This window comes from Numenius arquata, chromosome 1 (assembly GCF_964106895.1).
Source record: "Numenius arquata chromosome 1, bNumArq3.hap1.1, whole genome shotgun sequence".
NCBI classification, from domain to species: Eukaryota; Metazoa; Chordata; class Aves; order Charadriiformes; family Scolopacidae; genus Numenius; species Numenius arquata.
The window spans coordinates 580,009-594,865 of record NC_133576.1 but is presented as its reverse complement, the minus strand read 5'-3'; the positions used below and the strand labels follow the sequence as shown (position 1 = coordinate 594,865).

Below are 14,857 nucleotides of genomic sequence, written 5' to 3'. Positions count from 1 at the left end.
AGTGATGATGAGGTTGACTATTTATGGGTAAGGATGAAGGGTAAGGAAAATAAGGGAGATTTTGTGCTGGGAGTCTGCTGTAGACCACCCAACCAGGATGAGGAGGCAGATGAAGTATTCTGTAAGCAGCTGGCTGCAGTCTCGCAACGCCAGCCTTTGTTCTGGTTGGGGACTTCAACCTACCAGACATCTGCTGGAAATAGAACACAGCAGAGAGCAGGCAGGCTAGGAGGTTCCTCGAGTGTATGGAAGATAACTTCCTTGCACAACTGGTAGGAGAGCCTACCAGGGGAGGCGCCTTGCTAGACCTACTGTTCACAAACAGAGAAGGACTAGTGGGAGATGTGGTGGTCAGAGACTGTCTTGGGCTTAGCGATCATGAATTGGTCAAGTTTTCAATTCTTAGTGATGTAAGGAGGAGGGTTAGCAAAACCTCCTCCTTGGACTTCCAGAGGGCAGACTTTGGACTGTTCAGAACACTGGTTGAGAGAGTCCCTTGGGAGATAATCCTGAGGGGCAAAGCTGTCCAGGAAGGCGGGATGCTCTTCAAGAAGGAAATCTTAAAGGCCCAGGAGCAGGCTGAGCATGAGGCGCAAAATTAAAGGGCGGGAAAAATGGCCGGCCTGGTTGAACAAAGAGCTTTTGATAGGACTTAGGAAAAAAAAGAGGGTTTACCACCTTTGGAAGAAGGGACAGGTAACTCAGGAGGAGTACAGAGACCTCGTTAGGTTATACAGAGAGAAAATTAGTAAGGCAAAAGCCCAGCTGGAACTCAACTTGGCCACTGACATAAGGGATAACAAAAAAAGTGTTTATAAATAAACAATAAAAAGAGAGCCAGGGAGAATCTTCATCCCTTACTGGATGCGGGGGAGAACATTGTGACCAAGGACGAGGAGAAGGCTGAGATACTTAATGTCTTCTTTGCCTCTGTCTTCAATAGTCAGACCAGCTACCTCCAGGGTGTACAGCCTCCTGGGCTGGAAGATAAGAACGGAGTGCAGAACACCCCCCATAATCCAGGAGGAAGTAGTTAATGATCTGCTTCTGCACCTAGACCCACATAAGTCTATGGGGCCAGATGGGACTCACCCAAGAGTACTCAGGGAGCTGGTGGGAGAGCTCACCAAGCCTCTCTCCATTATCTATCAACAATCCTGGTCAACAGGGGAGGTACCAGATGACTGGAGGGTGGCTAACGTGACGCCCATCTACAAGAAGGGCCGGAAGGAGAATCCGGGGAACTACAAGCCTGTCAGCCCGACCTCGGTACCGGGAAAGATCATAGAGAGGATCACCTTGAGTGAGCTCTCACAGCAAGTGCAGGGAATCCTACGCCAGCCAGCATGGGTTTATGAAAGGGAGGTCCTGCTTAACCAACATGATCTCTTTCTATGACCATGTGACCCGCCTGCTCGATGCGGGGAAGGCTGTGGACGTTGTCTACCTGGACTTTGGTAAGGCCTTTGACACCATCCACCACAGCGTTCTCCTGGAGAAGCTAGCGAATCATGGCATGGACAAGTGTACTCTTCACTGGGTAAAAAACTGGCTGGATGGCCGTGCCCAGAGAGTTGTAATTAATGGGGCGAAACCTTGTTAGCGGCCGGTCACCAGTGGTGTCCCTCAGGGCTCAGTTTTGGGGCCGGTCTTGTTTAATATCTTCATTGATGATCTGGATAAGGGGATTGAGTGTACCCTCAGTAAGTTTGCAGATGACACCAAACTAGGTGGGAGTGTTGATCTGCTGGAGGCTCTACAGAGGGACCTGGACAGGTTGGATCAATGGGCCAAGGCCAATGGGATGAGGTTCAACAAGGCCAAGTGCCGGCTCCTGCATTTTGGTCACAACAACCCCAGGCAACGCTACAAGCCTGGGGAAGAGTGGCTGGAAAGCTGCCCAGCAGAAAAGGACCTGGGGGTGTTGGTGGACAGCCGGCTAAACATGAGCCGGCAATGTGCCCAGGTGGCCAAGAAGGCCAACAGCATCCTGGCCTGTATCAGGAATAGCGTGGCCAGCAGGAGTAGGGCAGTAATGGTGCCTCTGTACTGGGCACTGGTGAGGCCTCACCTCGAGGGCTGTGTTCAGTTCTGGGCCCCTCACTACAGGAAGGACATTGAGCTGCTGGAGCGTGTCCAGAGGAGAGCCACCAAGCTGCTGAGGGGTCTGGAGAACAAGTCCTATGAGGAGAGGCTGAGGGAACTGGGCATGTTTAGTTTGGAGAAGAGGAGGCTGAGGGGGGACCTCATTGCCCTCTACAACTCCCTGAAAGGAGGTTGTAGAGAGGTGGGTGTTGGCCTCTTCTCCCAAGGGAACAATGACAGGACCAGAGGAAATGGTCTGAAGTTGCAGCAGGGCAGGTTTAGATTAGATATTAGGAAGAATTACTTTACTGAAAGAGTGGTCAGGCACTGGAACAGCCTGCCCAGGGAGGTGGTGGAGTCGCCATCCCTGGAGGTATGTCCTGGTGGCATGCTCTAGTGGCCAAGATCGTAGGGGGATTTTTTGTGTGTGTATGGTTGGACTCGGCGATCTCAGAGGTCCGTTACAACCATGACAATTCTGTGATTCCACTGCATTCTTCTTGTGTTGCACAGACTAGAACTTCACTCAGTACTCAAGACGTGGGTGCACCAAGATTCCATGCAGTGGCAAAAACATGCTTTGTTATGTTCTCAGTACCCTTCCTGATCATGAATAGCATTTTACTGGGGGTCTTTTGGCTACCATTGCACCCTGAACTGATGATTTCGGGAAGCTCTCTGCGATGACCCCAAGGGCTTTCTCAAGAGTTGTAACTGCCCATTCCAAGCTCAGCATCACATAAGCATGACTTAAATTATTTTATCTTCCTTACATTTATCTAATCTACAATGAAGTTCATCTACTGCTCAATACATCACCCCATTATTTAAAAAAAACCACCACTGCTAAACTCAAGAAGCCATCTCATTTTAAATTAGCACTTAAAATTAAATACAAGCATCAGAAAATCAAGGAGAACTAACTTACTCATGGAAAAAAAAAAAAAAAAAATGTATCCACTGATCCACTGTGTAGATGCCAAAAGCAAAACGGATGAATGTATGGAGCTACTCGTCCACACTTTCAGTGCACAGCTTAGCTAATGCTGATTCCAGCACCAGACCAGATATATTTACAGTATTCACTGTAGTAAAAGTCTCTTACTTTAGTTTAAATCAAAAGAAACAGAAAAGAAAATGAGTATTTTTAAAAGGAGAAGGTTTAAACCTCATATTTTCATTTTGCCTTAAAATTTACAAATACTGGCAACAGGGCATCATCAATTCCTTTATGATGATAAACACCAGTGAGGAGAATATCACTGATTCTGGGATAAAAATGTGGCTGTTTGCTTTGTTTTCATTAAGGCGTATTCAATTCCATGTAAAAATTCATCAGCAGTATTTTGGCTGTTCTACTGAACCAGAATTTCAGATCACCTAAAAAGAGAAACATGCCTATGGTTATACTGGCAGAGAGTATGTCTGGGGCACTGACAGACCTCTTCTCTGAGTGTAACGGAAAATATTTGATATCTTGTTAGGAGTCTTTCTTGAAACTCTTTGACTAATGGATTATAGTGGTAGGTTTTAAGTTTCTTCTCTTACAGTTTCCTCTTACTAAGCTCTATGAGAAGAGGTTTGTAAAAGACATGTTAACACTGGTATAGATTAAGTGTTAAAGTACTGAGATGACTAGGCGTTAGCCTGAGGATTAACTAACTGAACAGAGTATGAGAAACTACTGGACATAACAAGTAACAGAGCCTGACAACACTTACAGATAGCACCCTGATGGATGGCTTTCACAGGTGTTCTAGGAGGAGTTATGCAGTAAACAGCCAACCTCATAGCTATCTGAAGGAGAGTATTTGGCACCTTTTAGGGAGAAGAATCTTGCCATGAAAAACAGCCTCTAGATAATTACAACAGTAACACCATAAAACGTCAAGATTACTTAGGTACCAATATCAGAAATATGAAATTTGCATACAGATGTAGAAAAACTGGGACCAATGTCAAAAAAAAATATTTAGGGACAAGTTTTTTATTTGTGAGGAGACAATGATAGAGAAAGGGACCAAGATGGATATGAAGTGGGGGATAAGTGGCTTAGTCAAGTGTAAGCAATCTGATGGTTGGTATATTTGTCTGGTCAAGCCCTGTCTCTGATTATTGCAGACTATGCTAAATTATTATGTTCTATTTTTAACTGTGTGAACTCAATGCCTATTCTGTGTGTATTATTCATTAGCATACTTCAAGCTGAACTAGCCAGCAAGGAGAATCCTAGAATCATAGAATTGTCAAGGTTGGAAGGGACCTTTCAGATCATCTAGTCCAACCATCAACCTAACTCTGACAAAACCCATCAATAAAACATATCTCTAAGCACTATGGCTACCTGTCTTTTAAATGCCTCCAAGGATGATGATTCCACCACTTCCCTGGCCAGCCTGTTCCAATGCTTGATACCCCTTACAGTGAAGAAATTTTTCCTAGTGTCTGATCTAAACCTCCCGCAGCACAACTTGAGGCCATTTCCTCTTGTCCAATCATCTGTTACTGGGGAGAAGAGACCTGAACTACCTTTCAGGTAGTTGCAGAGAGCAATAAAGTCTCCCCTCAGCCTCCTTTTCTCCAGACTAAACCCCACTTCCCTCAGCTGCTCCTCATAAGACTTGTTCTCAAGACCCCTCACCAGCTTCATTGCCCTTCTCTGGACTCACTCCAGCACCTCAATGTCTTTCCTGTAGTGAGGGGCCCAAAACTGAACACATTATTTGAGGTGGGGCTTCACCAGTGCTGAGTACAGGGCGATGTGATCACTTCCCTAGTCCTACTTGCCATACTATTTCTGATATAGGCCTTCTTGGCCACCCGGGCACACTGCTGGCTCATATTCAGCTGACTGTCGATCTGCACCCCCAGGTCCTTTTCTGCCAGGCAGCTCCAGCCGCTCTGCCCCCAGCCTGTAGCACTGCATGGGGTTGGTGTGACCCAAGGGCAGGACCCGGCACTTGGCCTTGTTGAACCTCATCCCATTGGCCTCGGCCCATCCATCCAGCCTGTCCAGATCCCTCTGCAAATCTTTTCTACCCTCAAGGAGGTCAACACTCCCACCCAACTTGGTGTCATCTCCAAACTGACTGAGGGTGCACTCGATCCCCTTGTCAAGATCATTAAGATATTAAAGAGAACTGGTCCCAGTACTGAGCCCTGGGGAACACCACTGGTGACCAGCTGCCAACTGGATTTAACTCCATTCACCACCACTCTCTGGGCCTGGCCTTCCTGCCAGCTTTTTACCCAACTAAGAGTACTCCTGTCTAAGCCATGAGCAGCCAGTTTCTCCAGGATAACGCTGTGGGAAAACATATTAAAGGCTTTACTAAGTCCAGGTAAACAACATCCACAGCCTTTTCCTCATCCACCAAGCAGGTCCCTTTGTCATAGAAGGAGAAGACCTCCATCTGGAAAAACTCAAGGTGTGAGCTGATGACTGGAATAGAGGGACTAGGGTCTCAGCATGGACTTAACAGGCCTCATGCTAATATCTGAAGGACCTGTGATTGTTAATGAGTGAGCAAATGAACACATTCTGGTAGCAAACTTCAATCCAGCTGAACCAGTCAGCAAGGAGAAGGAGACCCACATCTGGAAAGACCCAAGGACTGAGTCAAAGATTGGGTAAGGCGCCCAGGGTGCAGGCAGGGACATTAGACAGACTAAGAGTCCAATGCAGGGCAACTAAGATGATTAAGGGATTGGAGCATCTCCCTCATGAGGAAAGGCTCAAAGAGCTGGGGCTCTTTAGCCTGGAGAAGAGAAGGCTGAGGGCAGACCTTATCTATGTTTACAAGTATCTAACGGGTGGGTTGAAGGATGATAGAGCTGGACTCTTTTCAGTGGTTTCCAGTGACAGGACGAGGGGCAATGGGCACAAGCTGGAACATAGGAAGTTCCATTTAAATATGAGGAGAAACTTCTTTCCGGTGAGGGTGCCAGAGCCCTGGAACAGGCTGCCCAGGGAGGGTGTGGAGTCCCCTTCTCTGGAGATCTTCAAGACCTGCCTTGATGCAGTCCTGAGTAATGTGCTCTGGGCAACCCTGCTTTGGCAGGGGAGTTGGACTAGATGATCTCTAGAGGTCCCTTCCAACTCTGACAATTCCGTGATTCCATGAAAGTCCACACTAATATTCACAGGATCAGTGAATGTAGGTTTGCTTCTGAATAAAGTAAGTGTGGGGGAGGGCCGCATGTGTGTGTTTTCACTAATAAAATTCACTCCTGATAAACTGAACAGGAGAAACAGGATCGGGCTGTCATCCTTCATGTTGGTGTGAGCGCTGCTTGTGTTGAGGTGGGTACCAGTAGAAGCACTGCTTTCTAATCAGTATTAGTCTGCACAGTCCCCCATGTGTGGTGTTATCTGCATGTGTGTGTATTGAGAATATATATCCAGCCTCACTGCTAGCTGGACCTACAAACGGTAACAGCAGCAGCATACTGTACCTATTGAGCCAGGACAGGAGGAAAGCCCTGGCTCTCTTAGACCACAGCATTCAGGTTCATGAATGAAAATATGCGTGTATGAAAGCTCCAGAAGAAAAGACAAAAAACAGCTTCTCAGGGCATGCAGGTTAGAAAAGAAAAGGAACAACTTAAGAGAAAAGCATAGGCTATATCCAGGAAAGAAGACAAAAGGCTGAGAATAGACTCACAGAGGTGAGTCAGGAAGGAAAGGTGAAAGATCACATTCATTCTCCACTTCCAAAGGGTACTATTGCCACCAATCAAGAAGATCCCAGGAGACCAAGTCCTCATTATGCAGCATCCCTTATCTTCTGCGGCCCCACAGTAATTCCTGGCCAGTCTATGCAGACACATGCATCTTAGTGCTAATAATAAATATGTAGGTATAAAAAAAAAAATAATTCCCCCCCCTCTATATGGTCTTGTCTTGAGCTTTGCTGTTACTGGTACACAGTTTAAAATAAAAGAGGTTATTCATCCCCACTGTTAGCAAAGACTTCTGACAGTTCTGACTCCTTCCAGATATTCATTACAAACAAAATAATGATCTACGCGCTGAAATCAGAGATGTTATCAGGAGCAACAGAAAGAAAAAATTAGGTAAAACTTGTTTTAGTAAAAACAAGTAGTAACAAAGGCATAAAAATAAAACAAAGTAACTAACTTTGTAGTAACAAAGGCATAAGAATCCAATTTATTTTCAAGGTAGAGATTACGTGTCAGCCAGAAACGTCAGGTAATGCTAATATATTCTCCATGCACCTCTGTGCTGACCACAGCTATTAAGCAGACAAATTTCTTCATTCAGTTCCCAAAAATCACTGACAAGAGTCTAACCAAAAAAATACCCACAAACAAAAGCACAAAACAAACCCCTCACCACACATGGTTGTTAACAATCTCTAGTCTAAAGCAGACAGCACAACCATCTCTATGCCGTTTCCAAATGACTAGCTGTCTGAAGGCTAAAACCACACTTGTAGACTTAGATGAAAATGTTGCTATCAATATAAATCAATTGTCTTTAATGACCATATATTTTCAGGTTTTTTCTTTCTTAAGAAGCCTCATCACACTCTCAGAATAGCCAGGAGAGTGCTGAAAAAATGAAGTAAATGTTCAACAACATATTTGCCTTTATTAATCAATTTGTAAAAATCTGAAATTCAGAAGTGACACTTCGTAATAAAAGTACAAGGGAGCTTCAACTATAAGCATCATTTTGCATTCTATTTAGATTTAGTATCACAATTTTTTTCCCTCTATATAGCAACATACTAAAGGATGACCTATTAATTTTTATTTCTTATATATTTGTTTTTATATATGCATTTTATAGATTTGTTTATATATACACATTATATATGTTTTTATATAAACGCAATATATATTGTTTATTATATTTGATATGTTTGTTTCATATATATATATTTGTTAACTTACATTTTCACTGGTATCAGTGCTTTGTGCTACTTTAGTATCTTAAACCTCTCATTCTTTGGCCAATTTATCCAGATTTATAGTTTTTCTGCATACAATGTTTACAAAGCACATGGACAATATACCAGATTTACTGGTAAATCTGGCTGTCCTCTGGAATCAAACGGATTAACTAGAAGTGGATTGCTTAATATTGTCTTAAAACTGCAATGCAGTAATAGACATCTGCAAAAGACTCTCAGTCAGCAAAATCTGTTAACTGGAAGAGAAAAGGTAATTTCAGTCAGTTCTGCAGTATAAATAATTTTACTGGTACTCTTCATGACTAACAAAAATTTCGTGTTACGGGAACTCTAGTGATTGTAATACTCAGTCCTCCACTGAAATACTTTGCTTACTTCAAAGGTTCAAATAGTAGGTAAGAGTTGTAAAATTACATAAACAGTCCAAAAAAGAGAAGTACTTACTTTTTTAGAGCGCATTCCAACTCATTCTTTTCATTATCTGCTTCTTGGAGCTGGGAAAAAATTCTGACCAGGAACTCTTCAAAATTGGAAAGTAAATGAGGTTCGTCTTTTCTCAGCTGCAACCAAAGTTGCTTCACATCACTCTCACTGAAAGAAGAGATCATGAAGGATTCGTTAAGAGAGAACATTTCTCAGGCTGCAATAAATGTCCGCAGCATCCCAGTGGATGCAGGCTTCAGGGCACCACTAGTCAGAACACATGGCTTATTAAAAACAAGGGCTACTTAAGCAGTGCCAGATTTGAAAACAATCAGGTGGGTGGGAAATGAGGGAAATTGAATAAAAAAAAAAAACGCATCATAAAGTTTGGCCATGCACGGCTGCAGAGAATCACGGGAACTGCTTGTTTAGTGAGTGGCTTGCCAGACACTTCATCTGAGCAGGAATGGATAAGAAAGGAGACAGATGGGATACACTGTACCATCCTGTCACTTCTCTTGCAAGTAAAGAAGTTGCCACAATCTAGTGGGGAGAGGGGGCAGTAGGAAAGCTAATCAAAAACAGTTCCTCATGAGAAATAAATGAGACTCAGTCTCCTAAGTTACTTAGACAAGTTAACAAATAGCATTTGTACTGTCTTCTTTAATTTTCAACCCATTTTAATTCCACGGTGGGACTGCTACAAAAATCAGAACACGACATCTTGAAAATTTTGATTTAAAGATTTACCAAGAGAATGTTTTGTTTCCAAATCTGTTCAGCAGATACTGGAAAAAAGATGTTCTACTGTGAATGATAATGGGTTTTTTAACACTTTGCCAAAATTCTCCTGAACAACTTATTTTGTTTGTTTCTTCCTGATTCATTCTCTTCCATGTGCATTGTAAGCCTGAACCTAACCAGCAAAGAGTGCTACATTTATAGGACAAAATGAGGATAAGGCTAGAAAAAGCGGGTGATAAAAATCTCTTCATAATGAAAGCCTTTGAGGATGATCAATCAACTAACAATCAACTCTTTCCTGTAACAGGCAGTCAGGGGAAGAGAAGCACTGGTGAGGACTTCTATTTCATGGTAAGGATCACTGATCTATTTCTTAAACTTTCCTACTATCTGTCCAGAGTCTCTCCCATTTTTGCCTCATGCTTTTTTGATCCAGAACATTCATTGTGATTGACCAATGAATGTCAGGCCAACACACAAGAAGCTCTTAGAGCAGTTTTTGTGTTCTGTGTTTCAGAGTAAGTCATCCTGGTCCTGGAAGAGGTAGTGTTATCAAAGTAATCACAACATGCAGCTATGCATGGAGGGGAGAAAAATCAGAAAAAGGGGAGAAAACATTCTTACTTACAGTTAACTGATGCTCTTTAAACACAATCCTTGCCCAAAAAATCACGCATTGTTTGATTGAAAATCAGTGGCATCTGTGGATTACATGCTAGCGATTATCTATGTTCAAACCCATGGTATTTCAGTGTGTTAATGGTATAGCTTTCATAGGGCGCAAACACACATTTCATATGCTTGGACTACAATGGTTCTGCTCTTGGAAATTTTTGTTGAATGGCATTTTATCAACTCTGACAACGAAGAAGATTAATTTTTAAAGATCACTGTGTTACTGAGCAGCCTTGGTTCTCATCATTCATCTTAGATTATATTAAAATCAAACCCAGAGCTGAATCATAAAAGACCACACAATCTATTATTATTGCTGTGAAGACTCACTCATCCAAAACTTTTTCAGCTCCAAGCCGATTCATCAGAATTGAGAACTGGAATTCTTCATCCTCATCATCACTCACGGTCTCTTTGCATTTAAGCGGGCAGGCTGTCTCCCCTTCTGATTGCTGCATCATCTCATTATTCAAGGCAATCTGCCCCAAAAGAAACTGGCCTAAGAATTAGAGATCACACATGTCAGCATTTTCAGAACTTACTATAAGAAGCAATGTCACCGAAGAGCAACATACTAAAGATCAATTTTTACATTAAATATAATTTGTGAGGGAAACACCTACACTTGTTTACAAGAAAAGGGACTACAATGAAACAACAAAAGGATGAGGCATGGCAAGACTATCTCTGAGTTCTATGCCTGACTTTATGCCCAGTTTAACGTCTAACCCTCAGTAAATCACTCACCTCAAAATTCACAACCTACTGAAAAAATTCAGTAAGACATAAATTGTAGCAACAAACACTTTATAAAAGTTGTGGCCCTATTTCTTGATATGCTTCAATAGAAGTTAGGAATCTAAAATAACCACAGCATTGCTATTGATAAAATGTACCTCCTATTTTAACATTCTTTTTAAGTGCATGACCAAAGGCATACCTCAAATTCCTGTACAAACTGCATATAGAAAGCTACATTTTATAAACACTTATTTCCCTCCATTTGACTCACATGCATTTAAATTCCTCTAAACTTGACCCTTACAACAGTTTCTTCCAACCATTTGGGATATTTCTATTAATAACAGAAAGACTGGATGTGGTGGGATGCCTCCTATGACTGGAGTGTTGGAATGGAGGGATATAAGCTCTTTAGGAAGGACAAGAAGGGAAGATGAGGAGGGGGAGTTGCCCTTTTTGTGAGAGAGAAGATGGAATGCATGGAGCTCTGTGTGGGGATAGAAGAGGAGCTGATGTAGAGCTTATACATTAGGACTAAAGAGAGGACAGGCAAAGGGATATAGTGCATGTAGGGGATATAGGCTATCCAACCAGGAAGAACAGTGGATGAGGCCTTCTACAGACGGATAGGAACAGCCTCACGTTCACAGGCCTCGGTCCTCATGGGGAGCTTCAACCACCCCGATATCTGTTGCAGAGACAATGCAGTAAGACATAAGCAAACCAGGAGATTCCTGGAGTGCACTGATGATAACTTCCTCCTTCAAGTGATAAAGAAGCCAATAAGGAGAGATGCTCTGCTGGACCTCACACCCACCAACAAGGAGGGTCTCATTGGGGATGTGAAAGTCAAAAGAAAGTCTGGGCTGCAGTGACCATGAGATGGTGGAGTTCAGGATCTGGAGGGCAGGGAGAAGGGTGAAAAGCAAGCTCATAACCGTAGACTTCAGGAGAGCAGACTCTGGCTTCTTCAAATATCTGCTTGGAAGAGCTCCTTGGGACAAGGTCCTAGAGGGAAAAGGCACCAAGAAAGCTGGTTAATATTCAAGGATCACCTCCTCTCAAGAGAGCTCCATCACAAAGCACAAGCCAGGCAAAAATGCCAAGATGCCTGCACGGATGAACAAGGAGCTCCTGGCCAAACTCAAACACAAAAGGAAAGCACACAGAGGGTGGAAGCAAAGATGGGTAACCTGGGAGGAATACAGAAACATTGTCTGGGCTGGCAGGGATGAAGTTAGGAAAGCCAAAGACCAAATGGAATTGCATTTGGACAGGGATGTTAAATAAAATAAAAAAGAAAAAAAAAAAAAAAGAAGGGCTTCTATAAGTATAAAGGAGACCAAAAGGAAGGACTTGGTTACACAGAACATGAAAACGGGGGAGGTACTGAAAGCCTTCTTTGCCTCAGACTTTACTAGCAAGACTGGCCTTCAGGAATCCCAGGTTCCCGAGAGCAGAAAGGTTGGAGCAAGAAAGATGTATGCTTGGTGGAATCAGGTCAGGGAATACTTAAGTAAACTAAGCATATATGAGTCTATGGGCCTTGATGGGATGCACCAAAGAGTGCTGAGGGAGCTGGCAGATGTCACTGTGAGGCCACTCTTGATAATCTTAGATCAATCGTGGTGCCTAAGAGAAGTGCCAGAAGACTGGAGGAATGCAAATGTCACCCCAATCTTCCAAGAAGGGCAAGAAAAAGGACCCAGGCAACCACAGGCTAGTCAGCTTAACCTTGATCTCTGGGAAGGTGATAGAGCACCTAATCCTGGAAACCATTAACATATATATCAAGTATGAGAAAACCATAAAGAGTAGTCAGCACGGATTCACCAAGGGGAAGTTATGCTTGACCACCTTCATAAACTTCTACAATGAAGTGACTGGCCCAGTAGATGAGGAGAGTGGTGGTTACTGTGTACCTGGACTTCAGTAAGGCCTCCAACAAGATCCTTACAGAGAAGCTGTTGATGTACAGGCTGGATTAGCATTCAGGGAGGTGAACTGAAAAGTGGCTGAATGGCTGGGCCCCTAGGGTGGTTATCACTGGTGGAAAGTCTAGGTGGAGACCAGTGACTATCATGTATCCCAGTGATCAATACTGGGTCCAGTCTGGTTTAACATCTTCATTAATGGCCAGGATGATGGGGCAGAGTGCAAGTTTGCAGACAACACCAAACTGGGAGGAGTGGCTGATACACCAGAGGGTTGTGTGGCCATCCAGAGGGACCTTGACAGCCTGGAGAAATGGGCTGACAGGAACCTTATGAAGTTCAGCAAGGGTAAGTGCAAAGTCCTGCACCTAGGGAGGAACAACCCCATGCACCAATATATTCTGGAGCCCACCCAGCTGGAAAGCAGTTTGGCAGAAAAGGACCTGAGAATCCTGGTAGACACCAGGATCAACAGGACCCAGGGATGTGCCCTTGCTGCAACACAGGCTAATGGTACCCTCAGCTGCATTAGACAGAGTACTGGCAGCAGGATGAGCAAAGTGATCCTTCCCCTTTATTCAGTGCTGGGGAGGCCACACCTGGAGTTCTGTGTCCAATTCTGAGCTCCTCAGAACAAGAGAGACATAGATATACTGGAGACAGTCCATCAAAGGGCCATGAAGATCATTAAGGGACTGGAGCATCTCTCATGTGAGGAAAGGCTCAGAGGGCTGGGACTCTTCAGCCTAGAGAAGAGAAAGCTCAGGGATATAATCAATGTATATAAATACACGAAGGGAGAAAGCAAAGGGACAGAGACAGGCTTTTTTCAGCGGTGCCTAGTGACAGGACAAGAGGCAATGGGCATGAACTGAAACACAGGAGGTTCCATCTGAATAACAGGAAACACTTTTCTACTGTGAGGGCAACCAAGCATCTGGCACAGGTTGCCCAGGAAGGTTGTGGAGTCTCCCTCCTTTGAGATATTCAAAAGCCACCAGGACATATCCCTAGGCAACTGGCTTGATCAGAGGGCTCGGACCAGATGACTTCCAGAGGTCCCTTCCAACCTCAACCATGCTGTGAATCTGTGATTCAGATATTCCTGGCTATTGACATCACATCACGAGTAATGAATGTCACGAAACGTTCTCAACAATTTTTCATGAGCCAACAACACATCATGGTACCTTGTATTTGCTCTCGTAAGTGTTGAGAACGCTACAGAAGAATCGATTGTAAGAAATAACTATGGATTGACATATGAGTTGATTCAGTTTAAATTAAACATGAGGGTAAGCAAGAATAATAATCACTGAAACCAACAGGTCTGAAGCATTCAAGTAAATTAACAAACAGGTGAAGCTTGAAACTATCTTAGAATTGGAGATAAAAAAGGGTATATATGGGCAAGACAACTAAAAATACTGAGACCTGCAAAGAATACTAAAATAAACAGCCACGGGCTTTTTAGCTACATCCATAAAAAGAAAGGAAGAAAGAAGTACAGCAGTTGTACAGTGAGGATGCAGAAGTGGAATTGGCACATGAATAATCAATGCACTTGTGCTCGGTTGGGGAAAACCAGATAGATTCCATCAAATTCTAAATGTGCCAGGTATTTTATTTTAATATCTGCAAGTCAGAATTTTTAAGGAATCTAGGCAAAAGGGTATTGTGATTTTCTGCAGAGGATCTTTGGTTATATTCTAACTTCTAGTACAGAAGTTATGATAGGAGGAAACAGAAATACTGGTGTGGTTTTGTGGTTTTATCAACCCTATCTCACATTTTCTCTCACAGCACCCAGCAGAACATGTTGACAGCAGAATATGTTGTAAAGATAGCTTACAGTAAATTTCAGATTTGCCATCATTTAGAAATATGAGATTCTCCTATACTAATTGTTGCAGTACAAGTGTTATCCAGACACTACTCTGCTTTCTCCGTCTTCTAGTTTTCTACAGCAGCCTTTACCTAGTACAGCTTCAGCTTCTGCTTCTACTAGGAACGCCAACATCATCACCTAGCGAAATGTATGACTACCTGTCTTGGATCCCTAGAAAATACCTGTCAGTCCTGTGTAGCAGGTTAAAATGTAGCATGCTTTACATGTCCATCCTTATGTTTTATGTGAATTCTATACAGAGGTACTGTTGAAGGCAGTGCCTTGTCTGTGGCAGTCTGTGTCCATGCCCTTTGTGTGTCTGTGTGTGTGCATGCGTGGGTGGCTCTGGGATACACATTTCACTTCACTATCAGTTGAACCTGCAAACAGGAAAGCAGCAGCCACATCCAGCTGGGTCTCTGGACTGG

The 14,857-nt window shown here is 43.3% G+C and overlaps 1 protein-coding gene across 1 annotated transcript in view; it reads right to left on the bottom strand.

Annotated features, from left to right (window-relative positions):
* Positions 1–14,857, bottom strand: part of CRACR2A (calcium release activated channel regulator 2A) — a 76,023-nt gene that overhangs the window by 40,566 nt on the left and 20,600 nt on the right. The window contains exons 4-5 of the mRNA XM_074151726.1: positions 10,197–10,365; positions 8,469–8,615 (exon numbers count right to left, since the gene is read on the bottom strand). Coding sequence (XP_074007827.1) covers positions 8,469–8,615; positions 10,197–10,365 — 316 coding nt within the window. The remainder of the gene's footprint in view (positions 1–8,468; positions 8,616–10,196; positions 10,366–14,857) is intronic.